The sequence below is a fragment of the Saccoglossus kowalevskii genome, chromosome 16, assembly GCF_978046115.1.
Source record: "Saccoglossus kowalevskii chromosome 16, keSacKowa6.1, whole genome shotgun sequence".
NCBI lineage: Eukaryota > Metazoa > Hemichordata > Enteropneusta > Harrimaniidae > Saccoglossus > Saccoglossus kowalevskii.
The window spans coordinates 26,719,761-26,746,821 of NC_140656.1; the positions used below are offsets into that span (position 1 = coordinate 26,719,761).

The window sequence follows — 27,061 nt, forward strand, 5'->3', positions numbered from 1 at the left end:
TTTTTCCCCAATCAATTTTGAGGATAAGTTTTAGATCAAATATTTTTTTAAATTTTATCCAAAAAAGCATTAGGGTAATAATTGACTGGAGAATACTTTCAAACTAACACATCGCTCATTTGCTGACTCTTTCCACTGCTTTTCTTCTAAAAACAAAACAAAACAAAAATTATGTACAGACTGATTATACTGGCCCAGTGTAGTTTTTTATTTTTTCTATTTTTCTGTTGCTTGTGATTTTGATTTCCCCCTTTTGTTGAGTGTTTGTATTGGATGCACTTGAATGCTTGTGTAAAACACACTCACAGAAAAAAAATAGGTAAATTGAGCCGATCTGTTAGTTTGCATGTTTACTGTTCTCACCCTAAATAATGTGAAGTTTGAATCACTTGTGCGTGCAACTTGTTTTTAATATTTGATTCCTTTTCCTTTAACTGTACTAATGTTAGAAAAAACTTGTAGTGGAAAAAAAAAAAATCATCAGCATTGTATTTAGTCCTCCCATGATGCATCATTGTATAGAGCATGCTCAGTGGAGGTGATGCAAGACTAATTGAGCATGTGCTGATGAGCAGTGCATGATGGGAAAATCGTATAATTTTAGTGTGTAGCTTAGTGTATACTCATTTACAATGTGACAACAAGAGACAAGTTTTTTTCCTAATGTATTGGTTTTTTTCCACTCCCTGTACATGTTCGAGAAATCTTTGGAAGTTGTAAATAAAATTGAGAGAATGAGATGGCTTCTTTCGTGAAGCTGTTGGTTTGATATCATAATGCTTTGTGTGAACTGTCTTTCTGCTTATAACCTTTCATCTCTGGAGGAAATACATAACATACCTTCATGCATGAAACCTAACATTTAGGAACACAAGACAGCTGCTGTTCCATTTACAACGCCCCTTCCCTCTAGAAGATTTCATGCTTAATACCCCGTAATTGGTCATGGTGTTATGGCTCCCATACACATAACAGTATTTGCCTGCAGTTTACCTTTTGAGCACAAATGTCACCTTTTGTCACCATTCACAGAATAAACCTGCATCATTTTGTTCATATTTTTTCAAGAGAATTTGAAGTTCTGATTAGAAATTGTTCAATTGATTGAAAAATACAAATGCGCACAGAAAAAATTATGGTGCTCGAAGGGTTTAATAAAACTCAACTCAACTCAACTCAACTCAACTTGCCCAGCCTGCTGTGGTGTATGAGCAAGTAAGGTAACTTACTATGGCAAGGTAACTACAACAAATGATGCTGACGTTCTGTTAAATTTGTGGCATTGCAAAATATGCGTTGTGCGCTTGAATGCCGTTGAATGAAACTACTAACTTGCATGTAGTTCATATACAATCAAGATAATCACCATGTAAATTTAATTCGACCCTCATGACCGTACAACCCCCAACATCTCTCGTCTATTGTTGTCACACTGTTATTTATGTCTGTTTTAATAACATATATCGTTGTTCGTGTTGTCAACATGAGTGGTTTTTTATGTTTGCACTCGCATAACTTATACAAAGCCGCTTATTAAATTTATTGTTTTTTTTTTTGTAAAACCAAGATTATACATTTATACAATTTGATAAACTCATCTAATCATATTCTGTTTGCGTTTTATGCAAAACTGATTGTACATTCTACAATTTCTCCTGAAAAGTTACAATTTAAATCTGTATGCTGCTAACAAGGCAGGGGTCATGGAGTCTATCATGAAAAAAAAAAAATCAATCTTCCCCAAATTATATATTTAATGTTGTCACTCGTGTGTAAAACAACACAACAAAACTGGACATTGCTATAGTGCTACCAGTTTCATGAAATCTGACTACCAAGCTAAAACGTTGATTTGCGAGCCAATGATTCTTGAAACTGCGATCCATTGATGTTCTGAAATAGTTTATTATTGATGTGTGCCAATAGTAATCGTATAATTTCTAATTGAATGGTGAATTTTTTCCCTTGTCAAGTTAATGTATACATTCAGATGACAATTACATGGTTACTGTGTGGTCATATAAATAATTACTCAAAGTGCAAATTTTGGAATTTAGTCTGGACGTCCTTTGATCCTACTAGTAAATTACTAGATAACTTGTGAGCCATGACAACTGTTCTGTAAAGATTTTTCCCCCCCATTTCATCAGATTTCTTTTGCATGCCACTCTTTATCTCTTTTTTTTCTTATCCTAAGAGCATCCCATTTATTTTTATTCTCACAAACTTCAATGTATATTTCACTTCCATCGTGTGTATTTCAAGTCTTTTAACTCTTGATTTAATAACTTTACTTTTCTAAATTTTCTTGCTTTTCTGTCATTAACCTTTTGGTTGCTCACCAATTTTATTTTCCTGCTTTTCACTTTCTCTGTAAGTACACACGTTTTCTTTCTTTCTTTCTTTCTTTCTTTCTTCTTTAATCTTGGATTTCACACTTGTTTCTGGCATTTGCACACAGGTTTCATTTGTAATTTTTCCAACAATCGTGAGCAGCAACAAGCGATGAATACATTCAAGTATCAACTGAACCCCAAAAAAATATCAATTGACAATTTCGTCAAAAAATATTGAATCGTAATTTTGGTAGCAAATAAATGTTTGCATTTTTTTTAAAGGAAAGAATTTTCTCTACTGTTTCTGCTAATGGTTGTGTAATATTTTTTCTTTTAACTTGGTGTTGGATTGACTGTCTAGCTTCGTTTTCGTTTGTGTTTGTAACTTAGAACACTACGTGTCTTTTCTTTTTTTTTTTTCTCCCTCCAACCCTGCTCTCTCCCTTCTGCATTCAACTTCGCCAGTGCCAGCTATGCCAGAGGACAAGAAATACAAGTAAGTTCAACTGGAGATGGGCGGATGAACACATTGATGGAGCCTTGGATCTGTGCAGATGTGATTTAAAGGTGCGAAGAGAAACCAAGGAACACTCATGATCTATGCATTTAAATTGTTGGACCATTTAAAAAAAAAAAAAAATGTAGGTATAATGTGAATGCAAAAACTGACATCCTGAGTGATATACTAGGACTTTGTTTATTGGTACTAGCATTTAAAATCTGATGTGAAAAGCAATCAAAAGCTACCCTGGTTAGCTTAATAGATTTCTGCATTTGTGTGTTTACACGATATGCAATCAAAAGCTACCCTGGTTAGCTTAATAGATTTCTGCATTTGTGTGTTTACACGATATGCATTTGAAAGCTAACCTGGCTAGCATATGAAAGCTAACCTGGCTAGCATATGAAAGCTACCCTGGCTAGCATATGAAAGCGATGACGAGCATTCAATAGCTAGCCTTGTTGGTTTATGGAAAGCTACGATGACGAGCATTCAATAGCTAGCCTTGTTGGTTTATGGAAAGCTACGATGACGAGCATTCAATAGCTAGCCTTGTTGGTTTATGGAAAGCTACGATGACGAGCATTCAATAGCTAGTCTTGTTAGTTTATGGAAAGCTACGATGACTAGCATTTGAAAGCTGCTTGTCGACGCTCAACAGAAAGCTAATGTGGCTAGCCTTCGAAGGTACAAGTTGACTGGCATTATATAGCTACCCTGGTTAGCATGTGGAAAGCTAATGTGGCTAGTTATGAAGGAAGTTAATGTGACTTGTCTCCATATTGAACGTTTGACAGTTGATTAACCTGCAACCATCTATCACATGTAGAACCATGAGAAAGAAAAATACCCTTTTGAAGGAGCAGTAAAAAAAATTTCAGTTTTAAATAGGACCATAGCAATAGATCATTTTCCATGGAAATCTTTTTAATGTAGTATATTATAAGAGTGTTTAATTTATTGTCTGTTACAGTTGACAGCAGTAGTGTTTTTTTATTCACTTAAAAATGTTAGAGACTTGCTCTTTATACCAATTCTTTCGAATTTTACAGTTCTTTTGAACTTGTTACCAAGCAATAAAAATACTACCAGTTGAAGACGAGAGGAGATTTATTTTGATGCTGAGGGAAGTTGTCAACTTTTTTATGGCTTCCTTTACCTCATTAATATTTTTTTTCTCCATTGCCACCAAATAAAACTTTTGAACTTCTCCTCTCAGTCAATTCAGATTACCTCCCCTCCCTCCCGCTTTGCAGCTGTACTGATACCTGTCAACACTGCAGGGAAACCACAAGGCTAAAACAAATATTCACTTTTTATAGGGGTGACAACAGGGTACTTCTTTGTAATATAAATTGTACAGCCACACTATCACCTTGTGAAAAAAAAAATATTTAAATGTTAGTGTATGGATGGAGCCACCAAACCTTTTCCCGGTGCCAGTGCATTGTCAGAGCTGTGGCGAACTGGTTTTCATGGACGTCATCGCAACTGTATTCAGCAGATTACAAATTGTGTATACATTTGGAATAAATCAAAATACTTTATTGTAACTGATTATCACACCCTCCTTAGTTACCCAGCATTGTAGATTGTCATTGTGTTCTGACATTGATGGAAACTACAAAGTGAAATGTGATGTTTTTGCCATCTTTCGCTTGTGAAAATATCTCTGAATGTAATAATTTCATAAGATTCCTTTTTACATATGTGTTTGTGATTGAGCAGTTGCCATTATCCAGTTCCCACCTAAATAACTTGTGTAAATCGCGCAATGAAAAAAAAAGGGCGGACAATTCAAAATGGCGAGAAGGAATAAAGATGTGCACTGAAAACCAGTATTATAAAAAATAAAAAAAATTACTATTGACACAAAATGGTCAGAAAGCTTTATAAAATGACAAATTTCAGTTCATGCTTATTTCTGCAATCTTTCACCTCCATGATATTGAATAGTTCATCCTTTAATGCAGGCAGATCTATTGTATACCAGTAATTCTGTACTGTAAAAAGTGAACTGTATGTACCTACTCTATTCTTTCATTGCCACTACAACTGATGAGCAGTAAGGTACATTGGCTTCAGACTAACTATTGGGGTGGGGCATTAAAAATTGCTCATTTATAAAGCAAATTGATAAAATATTCAGTGACAAAACTAATGACTAGCATTGTGTGATCAGTACAGCTACTGGGTTACACAACAACCCCCCCCCCCCCCTCCCAGTAGTGTTGTATGTGGCGGCAATTTTGAATTGAAAAATACCATGTATTCAAAAGTACAGGAAATGTAGTCTTTCAAGAAGTTCATCTTGACTGTCAAGTTTCTGCAGCTGCTCCTTGTACCAAATTTGTCGGAGAATGGATTTGAAAGGATTGTATTTTATAGTATCCTCTCTGGAGTTGTGTGATTTATTAGCTTTATATATAAGCAGTGTCCTTGTACAGTTCATTCCTGTCTTTTCTTGTTGTCCTTAAGTAGACCTAACTAGAAAAAAAACAAATTGTACATTACTGGGATTGTTTCAATCACAGTCCCTCTAGAGGGACTGTTTCAATATTCAACAGTATTACTCCCCATTTGATATATTAGATGTATTTTAAGAACCAAAAAAAAAAAATTGCACTTTTTTCTAGATCTGACAATTCACATCAAAAAACTATATGTAACATTATTGTTGGAGTCTGCTGTAGTTTTGTTTTTAAAAAATGTTTAAAAATTATGCTTGTTTTATGTATGTTCTTTGGAGATTCAGACTTGCTTTCTGCAAGTTCAATGTGTACAAACCTAAATGATGATTGGACCGAATAGCTGACTGAGAACATATTCTGTAGATAATATTAGTGGGCTCAATGTCTTTCACAAGTCATTTACACAATAAGATTGTATGTTGGAGGACTATAATTTCTTCTTAAAGCTTACAGCGTTTGTACGTCAAGTTTGATATGGGTCCCATACGATTGTATACAACATATAAAAGAAGTGTTTATTGACTAGTAATTGAAAAATCCTGAATCAATGTTTTCACGAGTTATTGAGGGTTTTCTCTGCAGCAGAAAAAAAAATTGTATGGGTACAAAATCATCCTTTGACTTGAGTCATTTCAGTCTGGCAGTTTATTTGCAGTTTGTCTCACTGAACTTGTGAAAGGCAAGTCTGGGTTTTTGAACTAATTTTCAATATTGTACAGTGTAATGTTTTCTTTAAAACTAATCTATTTCTTACCAAAAAAAAATAAAAATCTTGTAGGAAGTTTTTTTTTTCAGAATAAACAAAGAAAAAAAAGTTTTTCTCTGAAAAGAAAAAAAACAAAACAAAACAAAAAACTTCTGACATTGACTTGTAATATTTTTTTTTCTAAATTGTCTGTACAATTTAGTTTTGTACATTAATAGTAATAATTTTAGGGGTTGTTTTGTGTGAAGCTTACTCTCGTTTGAAAAAAAAAATGAAATATTTTGTGGCAGATTCAAGTGGCGGGTTTAAATAAAAAATAGTTTTTAGAAAATTTCATACTTTTTTAAATTGGAAATTGTTTGCACCTTTCAGTGTGCAATTTTTGTTTTCAGGAATGCCTTTTTTTAAAATTATCTGTATGGCCAGTGATTAGAAAAACCACCTGCCACTACATATGTGCACAACTTGCAGCAATGTACACGACTATATGAAGAACCAATCAAATGCATGCTTGCAAATCTTACCAAAAAAAAAAGTGCATCATTGTTTATAAGGCTCTTCCTGATTGGTCATTGTTTTGATCACATAACCTATCGACATGATCAAGAGGCGAGACAATTGTTAGGTATTACAAAAGTACAAGGTATTGATGCAGTTCCACTCCCCCCCCCCCCCCCCCTTGTTTTTTTTTTAAGAAAAAAAAAATAGTTTTGCAGCTGAGTGGGTAATAGCTAATTTGCATGTGACATGACCCCACTATTTGCAATAATCTTGTAGCTTTATATCACATTTTGCTCATTTGCATATTGGTACACTATGCAATATTCCTAATGCTTTGTATGAAACCATGGCAACAGCAGCATGACAATATTTTGATACCATACTTGGGACAGCAAATTTATTTGCTCATTAAATATATTTCTGCGTGTTGATTTCAATTAAACGTTTTTTTTTGGTCTGTAATTTATGAATACTGGATGTGTTATCTTCATGTTGTAGAATAAAGGTCTTCTTTGTATAAAAGCCTCAATAATGTAGTTGAAATTGTTGTTGAAACTGCTGCCCTCACCGGCAGAATGTGTGAATGCTTTCTGAATGTATTTTGGTAAGGTAGAAGTGTCTGAAATCTACCGGTGCTGCTGTAAGACTGTTTTTTGGGTTATAACTTTCATGATTTGGCAACAAGCTGCAGTTTAATATACCCGTACTATATTTGCTCTACAAGAAGCAGATCTACAATAGAAGCGTGCGTAAAACTTTAACTGCATTTATGTACTTACTGTAATTCTAAAATGTAAATTATTTTGGCCATAAACAAACCTGATATTTACGTTGGCACGTGTGCTAAAGTGAAAGTGTGTTTACCATTAGATCAGAGGTCAAAATATTGAATTTAAATGAGTGAAAAATATTAGAGGCTGTGTGACCACTGGTCTTGTGGTTTGCGAATTGGTAATTTTTTTTTATCGAGAATTGACACTTGGGCTTATTAGCCAATAAAAGAATCCCTGGGTACCCCTTGTGAAATGTACCAGTCCCCTCCATTTGAACATTGAGGGGGATGAGTGGTATAAGATAAACGAATCTCAAAATCCCAGCAATCAGTTTACGTCTTATTGCTTGTGCCAGGTTGTAGCAGACAGCCAGGTACATTGTAAGTATGGCTCTTCAACAGAAGTGAATTCTTTCATGATGCATTACCAGGTACCTACGCTTCACATTAAATGACTCTCTCATAGATGTACATTTTTTTTGTGTTGCCTGGAAAGGAAATGTATAGGATTTTGAAATAATCGCGCATGTCATTGGAGTTGACAGTTCTCAATTTACTTAACAAATCCTAATGTGATTATGTTGACATTCATCTGTATAAAATCTCGTCAAAGCTTGATTTTCATTTCAAATATTACAAATTTAGAGAAATTAGTTGTTAAATTGCATGTAATTTGTAGCCATTTTGATTAAAGCGAGAGAGTAGTCACCTGCGCATGCGTCAGATGGCTATAGCATTTCATTGCATCTACCCATGAGCCTTTGTGTTTTTAGCATGAGTTGTCGTTGCTTGGGACTTTATGCATGTGCAGGTGACGACCCTCCCGCTTTAAGATAGTGTTGGCGTTGACATAAAATAACTTTCTTTGGTAAAGTATCATGTACATATTAAAATTGATATGTAGAAATCCTATAATTACATTTCAAAATTACATTTGAACTTTGATCCTCAAAATGGAGAATAAGGTACTGATTTAACATTGCCATAAAACGCCAACCTTTCCAAAGATGTTTTGTACGATTAGGCCCAAGTCGTTGGTCATGAAACCAATCTTGTGTGAATGTGAAAAGTTTCAAGGTAACTGTTTCACTGGCAAATCTGAATTTAAAATTCAGTGAATTTCCCAAATGTCATTTTCATAATACACTTTACAGTATGGTAGGAAATAACCAATTATGTATGTACATGTACAAACAGTATGCAGAAAGCAACGAGATAGATCTATAGCTCTGACAGATCTGTGCCATTTGGATGATGATCTGTGCTAACGTTTTGCAGTTTTTCTCAAAGTCCTTGTTTTGGACAGACTATTAATTGTCCATTTGTCTTTCTGGTTTGTAGCCATTTGTTGATCATGTTTAGACCAGTCACATTCTAAATTAACACTTAGTATGGTGTGTATTGCTGTCATGATTTGAGGCTATGATGCAAGTTCAGTTATTTGCATAATGATATTGATACATTGTTTGCCAAGCAGTTGAATAAATAAATATCTTAGCTACAAGTGCTCCTCTCCTACAGTGTATGCATGATTCTCTTCCTGAATTTAGTGACTAATATTCACTTTGTTCACTCAGTTCTCAGTTTACAATTGGGTTGCAGGTGCAAATATTTTTTTTTTTTTTTTTGAGATTTAAACTAAAATGGCCAAATGGAGGCCATTTAGTTTTTATTCATGCCAATGTCTCTCTTGTATATCGCCTGATTCAGTTGAAAGTTTCCACATTATGTACTATGGTCATTGGTAATATCATAGGTTGTGAATGCACGCATGTCATTTTAACAACTATTTCGACTATGTACTGGATTGTGGTTGCACATAAAATTTTTCTATGCTCAGCCCATTACAGTACATTGCCAGCAAAGACTTGTTAAAGCACTTTTTATCCAAATGTACACTTGGGTTGGCATCAGCCTGCAAAATTTCATAGTTTGCGATCTGAACTATAAGCAATGCATTTTGTCTGTTTGGCCCAAAATTGAACTTGGTGAAAATGACAGAAAATGTTATCAATTTTTCATGCAGAATTTTTTTCTTAAAAACCCATCTCTTCGTGTGCATATCATTTTCACAACCACACCCATCTCAGCACTCCACCTCAAAAATAAATTTGGCACACACACACAAAATATAGGAATCTCAGATATTTATATTGTTGTTTTTCAACCATAGTCTACAAAGTACAATGTAAAGCTGCAAAACACTGAGTAAAATATTGATCTATGAAGAACTCCTGTTTACAATGGAAACTAACAGACTTCACACGACTATGTACAATTAAATGCCTGAAAAACTTCAGAAAAACCTAGCCAAGTTGTACAATTTCTTTTTTTCAATATTTAAGCATTTTTACCTTGCCCGTAATAATGTGATGAGGTATAGGGGTTGCCATAATTGACATCGTTATCCGGTGGCCAGGATGACTTAAGACATTTTTTTTTCAAAAAATCGGTTAAATTTGTTTGTATAATTACAGAATGTAACTATCATGTCTGTCAGTGAGTGCAAACATGAAACCAACAATTGTGTAATTGGATACTGATGAAATCTGTTTCAGCTTACCTTGAAATTTCAATTAAATTAAAGAAAACATGCCAAGAATAAGGGAAAATAATAATGTTGTTTTTCTATGGGAGGAATGAGTTAGCAATTATTTTTTCTGATCACTGTCTTTTGTTCTGTGAAAAATCACTTTTTATATAAAAACAATACAAAGTAATACAAGTTGGACTGGAAGATTATTTGTTTTCAAATTTTCTCAAACTAAGTGATATAGTTTTAAATGTAACCATCTTGCAACTTTGACTATCCTTGAAAGGATATCTTTGAACTAATTAGATCCCGTAATTTTACACTCTCAAAGATTTGTTACATAAACAGGTACTGATCAGGTACATTGTATACAATGTTTGTTTACTTGAAATTTGAACACTCATTGCACGACAATCACAGCCCTTTAATAGTTCAAAAAATGCATCAAAATTCAACAATTTCTGCCATTCTTGAACAGGATCTTTGTCGTGTATGGACGGATTGAATCAAACATTGTGGATTTTGAAACAAGTCTCATGTTTGGTAGACAGGATTAAAAATGGCCGACCAGAAGCCATTTTGTTGTCTGCAATTTAGTGATCACATTTCAGCCACAGTATCAGTTTTAAAGTTGTTTCTCTCCTAGTTCAATTGCAATTACGGGCAAGGTTGCTTTTGAAGCTAAAAATAATCCCATCCAGTCCAAAAAAAAAAAAGGATGCAAGTATTGAATCATCATGAACTAACGGACAGTGGACATATTTTTTTTTTATAAAAAAAAATGATAAGCAACATATATCATGAAAAGATTGCAAAACATCTCAAAATATTTTGTTAACAATGTTTATAGGTGTATGAAGATAAGTTGGAAGAATTTTGTGCCACTTTTCACAGACTGCACTGTTGGCTATTTTGTTTCTCAAAAAAAAATAATGTTTCATGTCAGTCATCTTTTCAAAAATGTATGTTGCGGTCCATAGTTTGACATGATATCAGACACGGGACAATTGTTTATCAATAAAACGTGTCTCCACTTCTTTCTGCATTTAGAAAATCAAATTTATTTTTCAAACCTGCATTACAAATATGACTGTATGGTTTGTTTGTTCATCCCACCAATAATAAGACATAAACTGATTTTTTAGTTGTGGCCACATCTTTATCATGTGACCACAAATTCCTGTTTTGATTGGTTGCATCATGATAGTTAAAACAGCACAAATCATCAGAGCAATAAAAACTACAAACTCAACACTACATTGTTTTTATTAAAACTCTATAAAATGTAACTGTGAAAAAATGTCAAAACTTTCTTTTTCAGTATTATTGAGCTCAGTTTTAGATTTATACCACTGCGACTACACCCTCCCCATACATGGAAAACAACGACAAACATATATGTACTTGAACTTTGACCCAAACATCTACATGAAACTCTAGGTATTGCATAATTTATATTGAATATTTTTTTTTGATAAAAATTATGGCTTAATTTTATTTCTCAAATCAATAACGTTCATCTTATTTCAGTCTCTATTGCACACTTCAAATGTTGCACTGATTTTTTTTTTTCAGAATCAGCATGCTAGAAACATTTCACTTCACTCAGTATGGCTGTGAACATCTTTGTAAAATATACACTGCCTGCAATAGACTATGAGGGAGGGCAACTATTTTTGATTTCATTGAAAAAAAAAAGTGCTGTAGTATAAGTGCAATCATAAAGAAAGTCAACAATAACACTCTCCTGTTCTTGGATACAAATATTTACACTCAAGCTACATTAAACAGCAGCTCATTTGTCGGAGTTCTGTCGTTGCCATGGTGATCTCACATATAGGCTTCCAAAACACCTCTACTTTGAATTCTTGCAGAGCAGTGACTTCTTGCTAAGCTGTTTTATCAGGCGTCAAGGAAAAACATTTTAGTAAACTGCCCAGGGATGACAACATGGGACTTTAAAGTTTACAGATACTGTGATGCTTTGTCTCTTTCCTGAAATATTACAATTTGTTTTTGATACGCAATCTTGCGATGAAGCGCTTCTGTGCCTTAAAAAGTATGTGTACGGCTGAAAGCATTGTTATTCAAATTGACAACTGTTTGGTTGTGTAGCATCAAGAATAAAGTCAAATTTCCTAAATATATAACCTTCACCAATGGACGACTACAGATCAAAACAATGTCAGCATTCTTGACAGCCTTTACGTCACGAATTTACCTCGGTACACAATAGAAGCACTTCATCACTAGATAGAATTCCCGGGGCGGACATCCGGGCATTTTCACCACCTGGCAACCCTCTCAGTGAAAACAAAAGCCGAAACTCCCAAAAAACAAAACTCTCAGAAAACGGTAGTTTAGGATGGTTGTTGAGAGTCCCCTGAACAGTGTAACAAGATCACCCCCGCATGTGAAACGTATATAAATTTTGTTGTTCGGGATTACTTATAGGTTATTTTCTCGCATGTATTTTCACCGGCTCTTCGACCGGCATTCCACAGCAGCTCGTGCAGAGCCCATAGAAATACATCGGACAGTGGTGCGCGTCTTGGCAACGTGGAACATCTTGTGACATAGCTCCGCTCCCGAGGATAGGATAATTGAAAATCGCTTACTTTGAAAGCATATAAATAAAGTGTGCCCTCACAGTTGACATACATAACTCAAATGATAAAACAATAGTTTTTCGTTTAAATAAAGTCTACCTTCTGGTGATTACAGAAAAAATGTGACTTTAATTAATTTTCTTACATTTCAGTTCAAACCAATCCTCCAAACAGTTTTTACCATCAAAATAACAATCACGGAAAATACTTCAAAGGTGTACTGTCTCCATCAAAATCTGCTACTCGGATATACTGGTATATATATATATATATATAAAAAAAATCACATTTAAAAAGAAAGAATATTTGGCCATTACTTATTTTGCAATGCATGCTGGATACTTCTATTATACCGCATAGCGCATGTACGGCATGCAAATATTCCCTTAGACCAAATATGGGAGATATAGATATTAAATAGAAACACATTTTACCCAGCATACAACATATTACTATGTACATTAAAATGACTGACAGAATATTCGACAAAAAGTGTAATCAGAGTCAAACTTTTTCTTAAAAAGCCAGAGAAATGACAGACTGTAATAGCAAACATACAAGGCATTCCCCTTCATATTGGCTTCATAATATGGTTGGGTGGTATGGGTTGGAATCGCCATTGAAGGAAAGTCTCGTAAGTTACTTCTGATTCCTTATTTGTGCGTTAAAAATTTGCTGTCCTGCGTCAACTGACGATGCGTCATTTCATTCGTATGGGACAGAATAACTTATAGTACTGTTATTCAAGAAGTACACTGTATTATAAAGGATTTGACACATCATAAAAAAATGGAAAAATTGGTACATAAAGAGTAAAGATTCTTGACTATAGATGTGAAAAAACATTGTAATATGTAATATAATATGTACAATAACCTTATATACTTTCTAAAAGTTAGGAAGCTAGACCCCACTTAATATATTGAAAGATACGAGTCCCAAAACGTTATTTTTAATGAGCCAACTCAAATAATTTCCATGGTTACATCCTGTCATGCAACCAAGCAATTCATTTGATAAAACCGATCTGAATATAGTTTGAAAAAAAAATAATAATCCTGTGGGTGACCAAATTAGTTGTTCAATTATCAGAGAACGCAAATGACCTGAACATGGCTACGCTTCCAGTCAGTGTGCTAACGTGTACACTCATCTATGCTAAACTGCCCATAGTCTCTTGATGTAAGCCAATTTTCAACATGCATGAACCAATCAGCTGTTTTAAGCATAATTTGGAATCCTGTGTCATGTGACAGATTGATTTTTTTGTCTTGCTTCCCAAGATTTTAGAAATATATTTTATTCTTTGACATCATGATACGTTTTCAATCTTCTAATACCATACTTCATTAATATCAGAGACAGTACAACTTTAAACAAACACAAGGAGAAAGCTGCGCTAGGATTGGTTGCCAGACCTAATCACCATGACCAATCACATAAGTCCTTACACCAAATTTCATTGAAATTAGTTTCAGAACTACTTCAACTAACTAAACCTTTCACCACCATTTTCTGTTTTTGTATTCTTCCACATATAAACTAGTCCTGGTCAAATAAATACTAAACTTAATTGATCAAAATTTGAAATCTTTGTTCTGAAAAATCATAGCCATAACATTTCCTGTTTGTTTTGAAATTAAAATAGAATTCAGAAAATATCCAGAAGACCTACATTTTTTACAGGCAACAATATGGCCAGTGAAAGAGTTAAGAATGCTGCAGTAGTTTTGAATCCAAAGTGCTGCTGTATTGTAAGTAAATGTTGTACCTTGAATCAGGCTCTAACTCGAAGAACTGGAATTTCATTGAAACAAATTCCCTTGGATGATGTAGAGGGATTTTGAAAACCCAACTAAATATCCCTTTTTTACAACACCCCTGGTTAAAGGCAGTTCACAACAGTGAAGAAAAAAACACATAATTTCTGTTTCTCAATTGAACTCAATGTGAAGTTAAATTGTTTCTTTTAAAGCTCATTTGGAAAGCAGTTTTCAAACAGAAAACAACTGCACTAACATCTATAACTGCCTTCAACATTCAATAGTCTAGTTTCTATGAAACTGAAATTTATCCTTGGAAGAGAAACTTTGACAAACCAGCCCCGTCATTTAGATGCTCCACACCCCACATCTCCAGAGTGGAACAACCTCACTCATACAAAAAACTCAGGGACTGCACCAACATGGAACACGCTATGGGGGAGGGAGCACAGAAGGGAGGATAAAGTACACAGAATAAACGGTTAAGATTGTAAGAGTTGATGACATACACAGCGGTCACTCACATATAGCACATATTTTACTCAAATTATTTGTTTTTTTCATATACAAGACTTTACAGTTTGAATGTTATGTAAAATTATTGCATCTTAACCCATAAATTCTTTCAAAAGAGGAGAGCAGCTGGGTATATATGATATATATATCTACCCAGAATTACTTTACAAATAAGTAAGTAAATAAATTAATTAAAACAAACATACAACAAAAATTAACAAGACAATGTAGTTACAGCATGCTTGTCTTCAACTGTCTGTTGTTATGAACACACATACTGTCGGAAGGAGGGGGGATGCGTCAAAGGGATGGGAGAGGAAAGAGAACAGAGATGAAGGGAAGAATGGAGGGTTGAGAAAGTAAGCTTCAACCGAAGACGCCACCAAAGGTCGCAGCAATCACCACCCCGAGAATAACACAGCAGATTAGAATGATAATTTTCTTCTACAGAGTTCCAGTGGAATGCATGAATGTGGAAAAGAGAATACAGAAAGAGATGGTTGTTAGTTATGTGTATTTTTATAAATGTTTACCTTAAACTCCTATTACCAGTGCATCATGGGACATAATGATGTAGTAAAATACAGGCCTAGACCCCAGAGGTCACACATCCTGGTACTATCTGGGTTGGGTCAGATTCACAATCAACAGAAACTCTCAGAAACTATCACTGAAGTTCAAACATTGCAAAAATTGAAGTGTAATATTTAAAACTGTTAATATTATAGAACAATCTTCCAGAAAGTCCCAGGATGACCTTTGACCTTTAGGGATCATGATGAATATTTGGCGGACATGAACACAGAGAAAGATAATAAATAATTAACAATGCAATAATGGCAGTTGCCATGGATTTGAAAATGTACGAAATATTATTGCGCAAGAATAAATATCAATATTGAATAAATATCAATATTGCTTCAAGCAATATCACACGTTGTTTCCATGTGACCTCTTTATCATATGTACAACTGTAACGGCGCGAAATTCTCAACGAGCGTAAAAAGTAGCAACCAAAACCTGTGAGAGTGACAGAGAGCATGGTACGCGTTCTCCAACATGCATATTTTTTGTGGAATATGCAAATATATGATTTGAAGATTACTATTGAACATCGAGCGAGTATTTCTAAAACTAGCGTCATCTCACAGACTCTGGTAGGTATTACATGGGCTTATACTATAAACTGACTAACACTGGCAAGGTTGCAGAAAAAAGAAAAATCTGTGGATTCAGAGTTGTGCTTTTTGTGCTGCCGTTTACCCTGGGTCAAAAATGGGGTGAATTGATCATACTTTCTCATTGTCAATGTATTTTAATGACTGCCCACATTAGTGCCAAATAATTATTGACACTCATGTGACAGAGATGATAGAAAGTGGAGCCAGTTTATTTGTGTGATTCCTTCCTTTATTATGTCAATGACATTCATAATGCATTTTTTTAGCACAAAAATGATGGTCCGCCATCTTGAATCAGATTCACCATGTTAGCAATGTGGCTCTGAAAACAGGATTTGTTAAAAATAAAATGGCCACAAGTCAGCCATTTTGAATCAAATCTGGGGAAAAAAATGATGTGCATCAATTATGTTTAAAGGACATACCAAGTTAGAATGAAATATGCCCATACATGACTGAGATCCAGTTCTGGAAATGCTTGATTTTGATGAATTTTAGCACTAAAATGGCTGCCATTTGGTCATCTTGAATTGGATCATGAAACAAATACATGTGCATATGTATGATATGATGTGTGTGTGTGTGAAGTTTGAATGTGATAGGTCAAAGATGTTAGATTTAGACCCTGGAACTGCATTTGTTAAAACAATTCAATCTGCAAACAAAAAAATTGTGCATCAAAAACACAATGGTCAATGGACATACCAAGTTTGATTTGAAATCTGTCCATACATTACTGAGATCCAGTTCCAGAATGGCAGAAATGCATGATTTTGACGAATTTTTAGCACTAAAATGGCCAACATCCGGCCATCTTTAAGTGAATCATGAAACAAATGCATGTGCCTATGTATAATATGATGCGTGTGTGTGCAAAATTTTGAACTGAAATGTAAGAAATGAGTCAGGCATGACTGAGACCCAGGTGCAGATGGACATTATAAGTCCCCGTTTTCAGCCTGTCTACATACATTCTTAATATTCATACAAGACTGTATTAGGTGGAATTGTGCACCAAAACACCAACTTTCTCATGTGCAGAAAATGCACTATAAATTCAAATAGAGAGGCCAGTAACACACAAAATAACGTTAGAGACAAGACACTGATTGGATTTTACACTTTTGAATTACATCGCTCAATATTTAAGTGTTTCGGTGTTGAGATACCCTTACTTCATCAAAATAGACCATAATCAAATGATTTCATTCATAACATGGTGGGCTTATATGTGGGTGTCACCGGGAATTCAGGCAGATTTTGCCATGACCTACATCATACATAAAATCAACCCAGAAATTAATCACAGCTTGCTGCCCAGTCCCAGATATAAATAAACGACAATGGAGAATTAAACAGCTTATAAGGAATTTACAAGTGTAGATCATATGCTGCCATCTTGTGACTAAATCCCTGTATGAATGGCCGAAGAAATCATTTGTTTTTTATCAGACCTTTTTTCAGGCCTTTTTATCTGGTTTCTGCTAAAATATAAAATTATTATAAAAATATTATTTCAATCATACCGTAAACATTTCATACAAATAAAGACAAAACCTCAACGAATATATATTTCAGGTAGTTTTATTCACCATAAGACTGAAGTCCAAAAGCCTCAACACTATGAACACCACAATTTTCCACCAAAACATAACACATAATTATGTATTGGTCTGTCATATTTTTTTAAATTTTGAACCAAGTTTACATAATTTACCATTTATTCAAGGTCCAGATTATAATCGTTGAAAAAGCTTTAGAAAAAATTAGGCTGGTTTATTTTGCAAAAGCTAACAACTCTTGATTGTGGTATTCATAGGTTTAAGAAATGGACAAGTAATCTAACACCCTTTTCTCTATTGCAAAATAATACCATGTGTTCTTATAGTAACCAGGAAAAGAAATTATTCTCTGAGAAAGTCTTTTTTTTACCAATGGTTGATGATAGAGGAATAACTACCAGTAGTCAGAAATAGGAAAAAAAACAATAAAATGGCAGTGCCAAATATATTAGCAAAAGACATAAATAAAACTAAATCAACTAAAAATTGCGTGAAATGGACTATTTTACATATACACAGTTTAAGTACATAATAATAATAAATACAGAAAGTCAAGCTATATTGAGAGGAAATTAAATTTGTTTTTATAAATATCACCAGATTTCCGTCAATTTAGATTTTCCAAATCTGGCTGCATGCTCACTGTAGAATATAGATACGTTGACAAGTGTGAACAAAATGACATAAATGCAAACATTCATCATATTCGATTATTCAAAATGTTTCATCGCAAAATACAAATTCACAAGCGTTCGTTTGGTTTATTATTAACAGTAACTCAAATTACAGTAGTCATGTCAGTAGTGCATTTCCCACTTTGCATCTTATAATTTGAGTTGTCAAAAACATTCATATTTGTTTCAAAACACAGAGCAGTCTGCTATAATCACCTCGGAGTACAACATAAAGTATGCAATACAAGAAATAACATATTTAATTGTTTATCAATTTTCATCAGTTTATTGGACTATATAGATTCTGAAAGCTTTAGAATACGAGAATATACACGTCATTTTTGAATTAGACTAAATGCCGAAAAATCTTCCAATGTAAAACTGACGAACCAGATTGCTCATAATAAACATTCACTGTATTAGCGTCATTTATTTCGTCAAACACAAAACAATATCACTACCATGTAATTGAACTCTCAACATTTTCGAAGTTGTTTTCTTATATGCAAACTTCAAATGAATATTACTAGACTCGTATTAAATATACCATAAAATAAGACGCACTAAACAAGTCAAGCGATAAATCTAATGTAATTTTATGCGATGACAAACGTATACATATCTACAAATATTGGCGGTGTCTGTGCGAATGACTTACGGTTAAATGTAAAAAACTACATAATTTATTTCTGACAATGCTTTTTTTTTTTTTAAATGAGTAATGCCATAATACAGAAGGGTAAATGTGCTTTTGAGAGAGGGCGCGTAGTAAAATACGACAGTTTTTTTAAAAAGCTTTTAATGTTGTCGTACTAGCTGGCATGTAATTTGCATAAAACAACTAGTATTTAAATTAAATACAGAAACCCATCAAAGTCACATTATTTACAAGTTCTGAAATGCCGCATGTAACATCTCTTGAAATTCAAACACGATTTTAGCGACATGAACCGACCAGTGAAAGAAGCAATGATTTATTTTATTTTCCCCCACAAATGCAGAAACAAACTTTTACAGACAGAAACTACAATAATGCTGCACTTGTTGCGGGTTCAAATGTAGCGCCCAGGTGTGAAAAGATCGGTTCATAATCAACAATTCTAAATTTTAAAGTTCAGAGTAAGAGATAAACAAACTGAAAAAAACAGTTTGAAAACATAACCAAATAATCTTTTTCATTAGATTGAAAGAAAAAACTCCCACAGGGTAATACAACTAAACTTTTTTAGCAGAAATTCCAGTCAAATTTGAAAAATTTACTTTTCAATATGTAAATTTAAAAAAGAAATATTATTTGTCACTTTTATATCAGGAATGAATTTTTTTTGATCAAAAATACCTATTATAATGCATTATTTGATTACCGATAAATTTGACAATAATTCGTTATTTGAAGAAATACAATATACATATCAACTGTTAAAACACATGCTACCCGCCTTCCGTAAAATATGAGTTTCTTGCATTATTCAAATGAGTTCAAAAAAGGATTTTGTTATTTAAGTAGAACAAATACTTTGAAACAGTCCACTTCGTCAACTGAGAGTGTGCCTCTGCTGATGCCGATGTAATACCACTGTGGACTTCTCTACGACTGCACGCAAGCATACACCAGTCATAATAATAGTTATTTTAGTCAATAAATTTAAATTCATTAAGCAGTACCTAGAAAAGTAAAACAATAAATTTGTTCTCGCCAAATTCCCACACAAAAAATCGTCAATATTTACACACAAAAAACACAAATAATTACTTCCCAAACACCTCAAATCGCTATGGTAACAGGGTACTTTCTTAAACTAGCATAAACAACAATTTATTATGATAATTAGTAACAGTAATATGCAGTTTAATAAGACTGTTACTGTTAATCAGTTGTTACACATGCAAATTTAATAATAATTGTTATGGGTCATCATAGCGACCATATGCATTTGATTGTTTTGAAAACAAGTCATGTTATTTCGTAGCATGAAAACCATTTCAAAAGCAATATATGATCTCTTCCTTCAAACTAACTAGTATATGCAGTATTCCTTTTGTTAGTTAGTGGGGGAAGGGATGTTACACCAAATGTAGAGTGTGGAAGGGCCATAAATCATATACCACTTTCATTCCAAACATTTGAACCCAGTGCCTCACCACATGCACCATGTACATTGGAATGGGGAAATTTTGTAGATCCAAACCATTTAATGCATGTATTCAATAAATGTCAAATGTTGAACATTTATTTTTTTGTTGTGGTATTGAATAATCTCAATACAAGCAAAAATATTTTTAAAAAAATTAAAAACATGTCATCAACATTTTTTTCAAGTTTTCCCTTGGTCGAGAAACAAAATCTTTTTTCCTTTTGGCCTTAGCTTTCAAGCAGAAATGGTAGTTCCTTACAAAACCATACAACAAATTTCAAAATAAATGTTGCTTGCCAACACAAAAAGTTATCTTAAAGAACAAAATTAACAGAATAATAAATAAATAAATCTCCATGTGTATGGGACAGATTAGTTTGATGCCCTGAATGAAAAAAGGAAGAGGACTTTTATAGTGTTGCTAAAAGAGCACCCTCTATGGCGAACATCACCTTCCATGAATCTGCAACAGTAGCAACCGTTTTGCAAATAACATGCCAGCACCATATGATCGCTCTTATTATCAAAATTATGCCACTGAATACAACAATTCTTGAAACATTTCACGTACGTTTCGACATAATTCTATTTACAAAAAAAAAAAATTATCATCATTTTAATATTTAAAATATAAATTCACCTAGCTATCGTGACTAATATTTTTCAAACATCAAAACTAAAATTGCCTTTTAATTTATTATTAATAAAATAATATTTTGAAAAAAAAAAAATGAAGCTAGCAGAATTGTCTGGTGATCACTGCTTTATTTAATGATCCAACACCCTGTTATTTCATGTTACTTCATGTGAGTCACATACGTGTACAATTCCATCTAAACAGCAAAATATTCTGTATACACATTCATGGTACTGGTCAGGTTCCAGTTCACTGCAAATTGTCTGTATCAACCTTTGATCAAATTCTTAAATCTTAATTTCACTAAAAAAATTTTTTTTATAATTGCAATGTCTGGATGTACCGGTAATGCTCGTTAGCCCTCTTAAACCTGGAGGGGGATCATAGGTCAATCCGAGAAGACAGATGTTGCAATAAAACTGCCAAAGGTCTATCTATGTCATTCTGAATGTTATTGCTCAGATATAGCATCTATAGTTCAAGATTTCTCATAAACATTAAGGGGCGATGATCATCACACAGCATGTCTTAAAATAGCATGTAAACAAATAATGTGTTTTACATACATTGTGTACGTCCCTATGAATCTGATATCGAACAAGACTGTCGTGACGACACGGTGCGGTGAACACCGCCCTTTAACATAAACATCTAATCCAGGAAGGGCTTGTGACATAGCGTGAAAAACCTCCATGTGTTCCATAAAAAACGCACACATAACAGTTACGTTTATAGAACATACTGGCCAAAGTATATAGAGATGCTAATGCTGTGATAAAAAAAAATATACACAACTATTTTCTGAACCTTTACATGCTCTGATTATTCTATAAAAATAATATCTAATACAAATAATTAATTTCTGACATTATTCATAATTTACTTCAAATTACTATGCCTTGGATTTGTTCAGTTGATTCGACTGACATCTAAATATGGACAAAGTTTGAATGGACGGGTTTGAGTGGTTGAAAAACAGTCAAAAGATTGTAAAGTGGCGATGTGTTTCTCGGTTTGTGGACGAAATCTCAACACATGTATTGTGGCATCAAATTTCTGCTGTAATATTTAGTCAAATTTATTCAATTTTATCTATAATCTAATGAAACGTTGTTTTTCCAAGAAATTGATGAGAACAGTTTACAGCACTGTTTAGATTCCAATATAAAACTGGGCCTTTAAAACAGGGATTCATGGTGGCTTTCACACAATTATGTCAAATCAGAAAATAATGAAAATCACCCCTAACACCAAATTGTAAGACATTCCTTGTGATCCCAGGTTTGTTTATTTCAAATTAAAATTTACCAAAACTTCAATATTTCTAGCAGATTTTGATGAAATGTCTTACAAGGGTGTAAATTTAATTTAATTTAATTTTGTAATATTTCAAGTTTAAGTTTTTTCATTATACTGGTAATCTATCAGGATCAACCGATGAAAGGTTTGTCACATTCACGGTGAAATGAATCATGGTCATGTGATTTGAAGCAATTTATCATATCAGAGATAAATGAAACCAAAATAACAGAAATTATAACTACCCTGCTCTGGATGAAAAATCCTTTCAGTAAAAAAAAATACATTCACAAATAATTAGCCATTTTTTATCTGAATTCCTTTCTGAAATGAACAAAACATTGGTACCATTTGATACTTTTTGAATAGTTCAGAGGTCAAAGGTAATGTAATGAGGGTGATGCAAGGTCAGAGGTCAGAGGGCAAAGTAATTCTATAAAATGTCAGCTCCAGTGATTGGATAGTCTGATTATAATTTTATGCTAATTATATATTCCTTTAAAGGGAAACTTCAGATTGGATGAGAAAATCACATGTCAGAATGCAAAATTTAGAACCAACAAGAATGTAACAAAATATAAGCTGAAAGTCATTTGCGTCAATGAAACTTTTTCTCCATTTCCTTTGAAATTTCTACAACTTCAGAGGAAGTAGGTGCAAAGAATCCCTGAAGCAATTTTTCACAAAAGCACAAGTGCTTGACCATTTCAGAAAGGATATTACAAAATATTCACAAGAATTACATTTTTTCTGCTGGTACAACAAAGTAAACAACATATTTAAAAAAAAAATACTAATTTTGGGTTGCACAAGAAAATAAAAAAAAAAAATACCAAGACTGGAATGAAATGGTAGAGGTACACTGGACTGTTAGGACACTAAAACAAGATGGCCGCCCACATCAGTTCAAGCCAAGGCTCAGACCAATAATCAGAGCTATAACACCAAGGAGAATAATACAGCATATCACGATTAAAAACTTTTTCTGCAGATAAAAAAAGAAAAGAAAATAGAACAAATAAAATTATTTCAAATAAATATGCTCAACGACTGTTGTCATGGAAACTAAAAACTAAGTTTTGAAACTTTTGCTCATTGGAATGAGAAAAGTGAACGAATTTTTCATCATATTTAAGCAGATATTTCAAATTTGTTACCGAACTCAAATATTTCCACTTTATATACAAGCGGACACTGAACATCATTTCTTCATGCAAGACTATTTACATCATTTGCAAGTTTCAAGAGCGAGTTTTATAATATTTTATTTAATTACATCACCAACTTAGGTTACAAATTTGTGAATGCCAAAGTCAACATTTGGGTGGGAAAATGTTAACAACGTCTGGATCATGTTTACTGGAATTTCAAATCTCAAATTTATTTGCCAAGTCATGGTATCCATATAACAAAATGGCACCTTTGATGAAGTACTCAGACTAAAATATCATGCAAAATCTGATAATGATAATGGAAGCTAATATCACTACAAACTGATGATCTGAAGTTGTACAAAGAGACGCACACTGAACATCAAGATATTTAAACAAGACAAACTCTGTAATGATGAGTGCAGTGAAATGTAGGACATGCTTGATAATTGAATTATGAGAGAAAGTGAAAAAAAAGGGAAAGAAAGCAATTAGGTAGGTAGGATTTTGGTGGTCAATCCATTTTTATTTAGATGCATGCACTGTGAACATTGATGCATTTAGGGACAGTACTCTTAGGTTTAATGATGCTTTGAATTCTACACACGAAATTATAGTTCACAACACTCTTTTTCAAATGCTTTTGCAATGTGTTCCTTTACATGTCTTCACAAATATTCATTTCAGTTCAGTTCAAAATAATTTGAGACTCAGGCAAATCTGGACAAATCTTCGTACATTTTAATATTCGAGCACATATTTGTATTGTCAAACATGTCAAATATTTGCGCCAAAACACCAAGAAACCTTAGTACTAGTATCACAAAATGCAATTTAAAAAAAAATACACACGTCACAGGGAGCACTTTTATTTGAGGAAGAAAGAAAAAATTGTAACACGAATACTGATGGTAAAAAGTTGAGAAAGGTATAACATGAACGCTGTGACTTTACATCAGAGCGTAACGCTAGGAGATATCACAGGGATTAAAATTTATATTAATTGTAAATACATTTTAATACTGACCATTTTGTATCAAATTATAAAAAATAAAATTGTACAAATGAAACATAAAGTTAACGTCTTCTCTCTGCAATTTTCTCTGTTTGTAAAACACTACTGGTTGTGATTCTGGTTACAGGACTGAAAAATATATCCACGCCATGCCACGTGACCTTTTGTTATTTTTCTACAGCTTGATTTATACTAACAAACAGCGATCGCGTTTCCCATCTTGTAGTAAGCATCACCTCGGGTAGTCATAGCGATTGTTCATGAATATTCATGTTGTCTTTGACAGAGGATTGAGCAATGATAAGAAGAGGACAAAGGTTTCCATGCTTAAGTGTAGCATAGGTGTAGGAGTCAGAATTCCACAGTTATGGCAGTGAATTACGATAGTGATTTGCGATTGCTTGAAACCCCAATGTTGCCACCAGAAAAGCACATTCATTAGTAAGAAAGACAGTGCGCATAATATATATATAGCAGACAGTGCTGAGTGCAGGCAGTTTTGAATCGTATATTGACGCTTGATCATTCTCTACAGAATACATAGTATTGTTATGCAAGTACAGTTGATGTTGATGAACATGGTTACTTTAAAAATGTTGACCAACATCAACATGCCAACAGCAGTTTCCAACATTGCTTAAAGCGAGAGAGTCGTCACCTGCGCATGCGTCAGATGGCCGTAGCGTGTCATTGTTTAAAAAACAAGTGTCTACAGCGTGTGTTGTTATCGTCGCTTGGGACTCAATTCCCGTGTGTGTACAGGTGACGACCATCCAGCTTTAACACACCAACAGTCATAACTCGACTGTTAACGTCTCCCAACACGATGGTATAGATGCTGACTGGCTGTGCTGGTCTCTCGCCTAATAATATGAAAATCATACTCAACAAACTCACAACAATCAGCACATTCAACATACAATCTATATGTGCAATATCTCAACAGTTACGTGGGCAAACATTTATTGTAGCAAAGCAACAATGTTCAAAACATGGTTATGGAAAATATTGCGCGTTTGATGTGTCAGCACTTGGACAGAAAGATGATATGTACATGTGTAAACCATCCGGCAACACCATGAATCATGGAAATGGATCAAGGATGTTATGTCACATTACAAGACTATATTTGCTGAACATGTAACATGTTTTGTAATTACAAAATACACAGCAAAAATTGTGAAAACACACTGTAGAAAATGTGGAATCGTGAGGTCTCCTGAACTGGTCATTGAAAATATGACATAAGGCTATACAGATTAGACCAATTTATAAAAGGTCTTGATTGCAGAACTAGTTTGTGACTGCAGAAATGAGTCAATTCAACCGATTTAAAATGAAACCACTTGAATTTTGACCTATCAATTGATCCCAAAAATCTATAATACTACCCAGAATGCAACATTTTGACTTACCCTTCTTGCTTTACTTTGGTATTTGACCGCTTTCTTTGTGTCCATCTTGGCCGTCTCAACATAATCCACAGATTGTTCAACATTATATTCAATCCTATCTATCATCTCTCCCTATTAATCAAAATGAATGACAAACAATGATAACAACGACAAAACTGACAGACTCTTATCATATTAGTTGCCATAGAGCTGTATTTTTGAAAAAACAATCCGGTAAAACTCCCCATTTATCAATAAGATTTAAAAATTTATCCAAATTCAAGTTTCAACAATTTTTGAACAGTACCACAAAATAAACTAAACGTGTTTCATTCCATACATTCCATTTCCTACTGCAGATGCCCCTTTTACACTAAAAATAGTTAATTTGAGATTCTGTCATAGATGGCGCAGTTTATACCAGGTGTTGCCACTAGGTGGCACACTTTCACCAGATTATGCCACTAGGTGGCGCTCTTTCACTAGAGTCTGCCACAAGATGGGTCGCTTTTACCAGATTCTGCCACTAGGTGGCACACTCTAACCAGAATCAACCCACTGAATGATGCTTGGTTCACAAAAATCAGTCACAAGGTATGTTCCTCGCCACCCCAGCTATTGGCGGGACAAATAACGTCAAAACATCTTACGTACTTGTTGTTCGACGAGCATCGCCATATCCATAAACATATCGTGGAGTTCTCGGATGCTGTTTTCTAATTTGATAATGTCGTTATGTCGAGCTTCAATGTCTCCAAGTGCTTGCTTAGCTTGCTGCGTGTCCATTATGATCTGTTAAGAAACATATGCATATTAAAAACAATAGCAAAAATCTCTTGATAAGTTAGCGCAAAATCGAATAATGGTGGCATTCAATAGAAATTGCTACAGTCGCGGCATTACGCTGTATTCAAATTTCATGTAGTTCTCACATATTGTTTACGTCGATGTCGGTTCTATATCGAACATCGAATATCGTCACGGGATGACAACTGCTTTAAAGTCATGAAATGACGATATTCTATTTTAACATTTTCACTAACTTTTTCATTTTTTTTCTTACAATACATGTGACAATTTTGTAGCAGGGTACTGGACTTGATTAGTGGTCTCAACATACATGTAAAATAACAATATAAAATAACTCATTGTTTCACCGATATAGTGTGAACTTAAATTCAGCGAATATGTAAAAAATACCAAAATACTGTAGAATACTTTATTTTTGCTATTTTCACTGAAGGAATGATTCAGTGAAAATAAAATCCAGCGAATATCCCTTTTTTTCTTATATTTCACATTCA

The 27,061-nt window shown here is 33.8% G+C and overlaps 2 protein-coding genes across 3 annotated transcripts in view; one reads left to right on the plus strand and one right to left on the minus strand.

Moving 5' to 3' along the window:
* Positions 1-7,048, plus strand: part of LOC100375927 (calcium-transporting ATPase sarcoplasmic/endoplasmic reticulum type-like) — a 55,956-nt gene extending 48,908 nt beyond the window's left edge. Inside the window, exon 26 of the mRNA XM_085491288.1 lies at positions 2,802-7,048. Within this exon, the coding sequence (XP_085347414.1) occupies positions 2,802-2,836 (35 nt within the window). The 3' untranslated portion in view covers positions 2,837-7,048. The remainder of the gene's footprint in view (positions 1-2,801) is intronic.
* Positions 7,049-14,718: 7,670 nt separating this feature from the next.
* Positions 14,719-27,061, minus strand: part of LOC100376074 (syntaxin-1A-like) — a 55,432-nt gene continuing 43,089 nt past the window's right edge. Inside the window, exons 8-10 of one of the 2 annotated variants that reach the window (XM_006821026.3) lie at positions 26,412-26,549; positions 25,779-25,889; positions 14,719-15,153 (exon numbers count right to left, since the gene is read on the minus strand). In XM_006821026.3, coding sequence (XP_006821089.1) covers positions 15,076-15,153; positions 25,779-25,889; positions 26,412-26,549 — 327 coding nt within the window. In that variant the 3' untranslated portion in view covers positions 14,719-15,075. Of the gene's footprint in view, positions 15,154-22,873; positions 23,183-25,778; positions 25,890-26,411; positions 26,550-27,061 lie in introns of those variants that run through there. The other variant, XM_078012392.2, reaches the window with a different exon arrangement.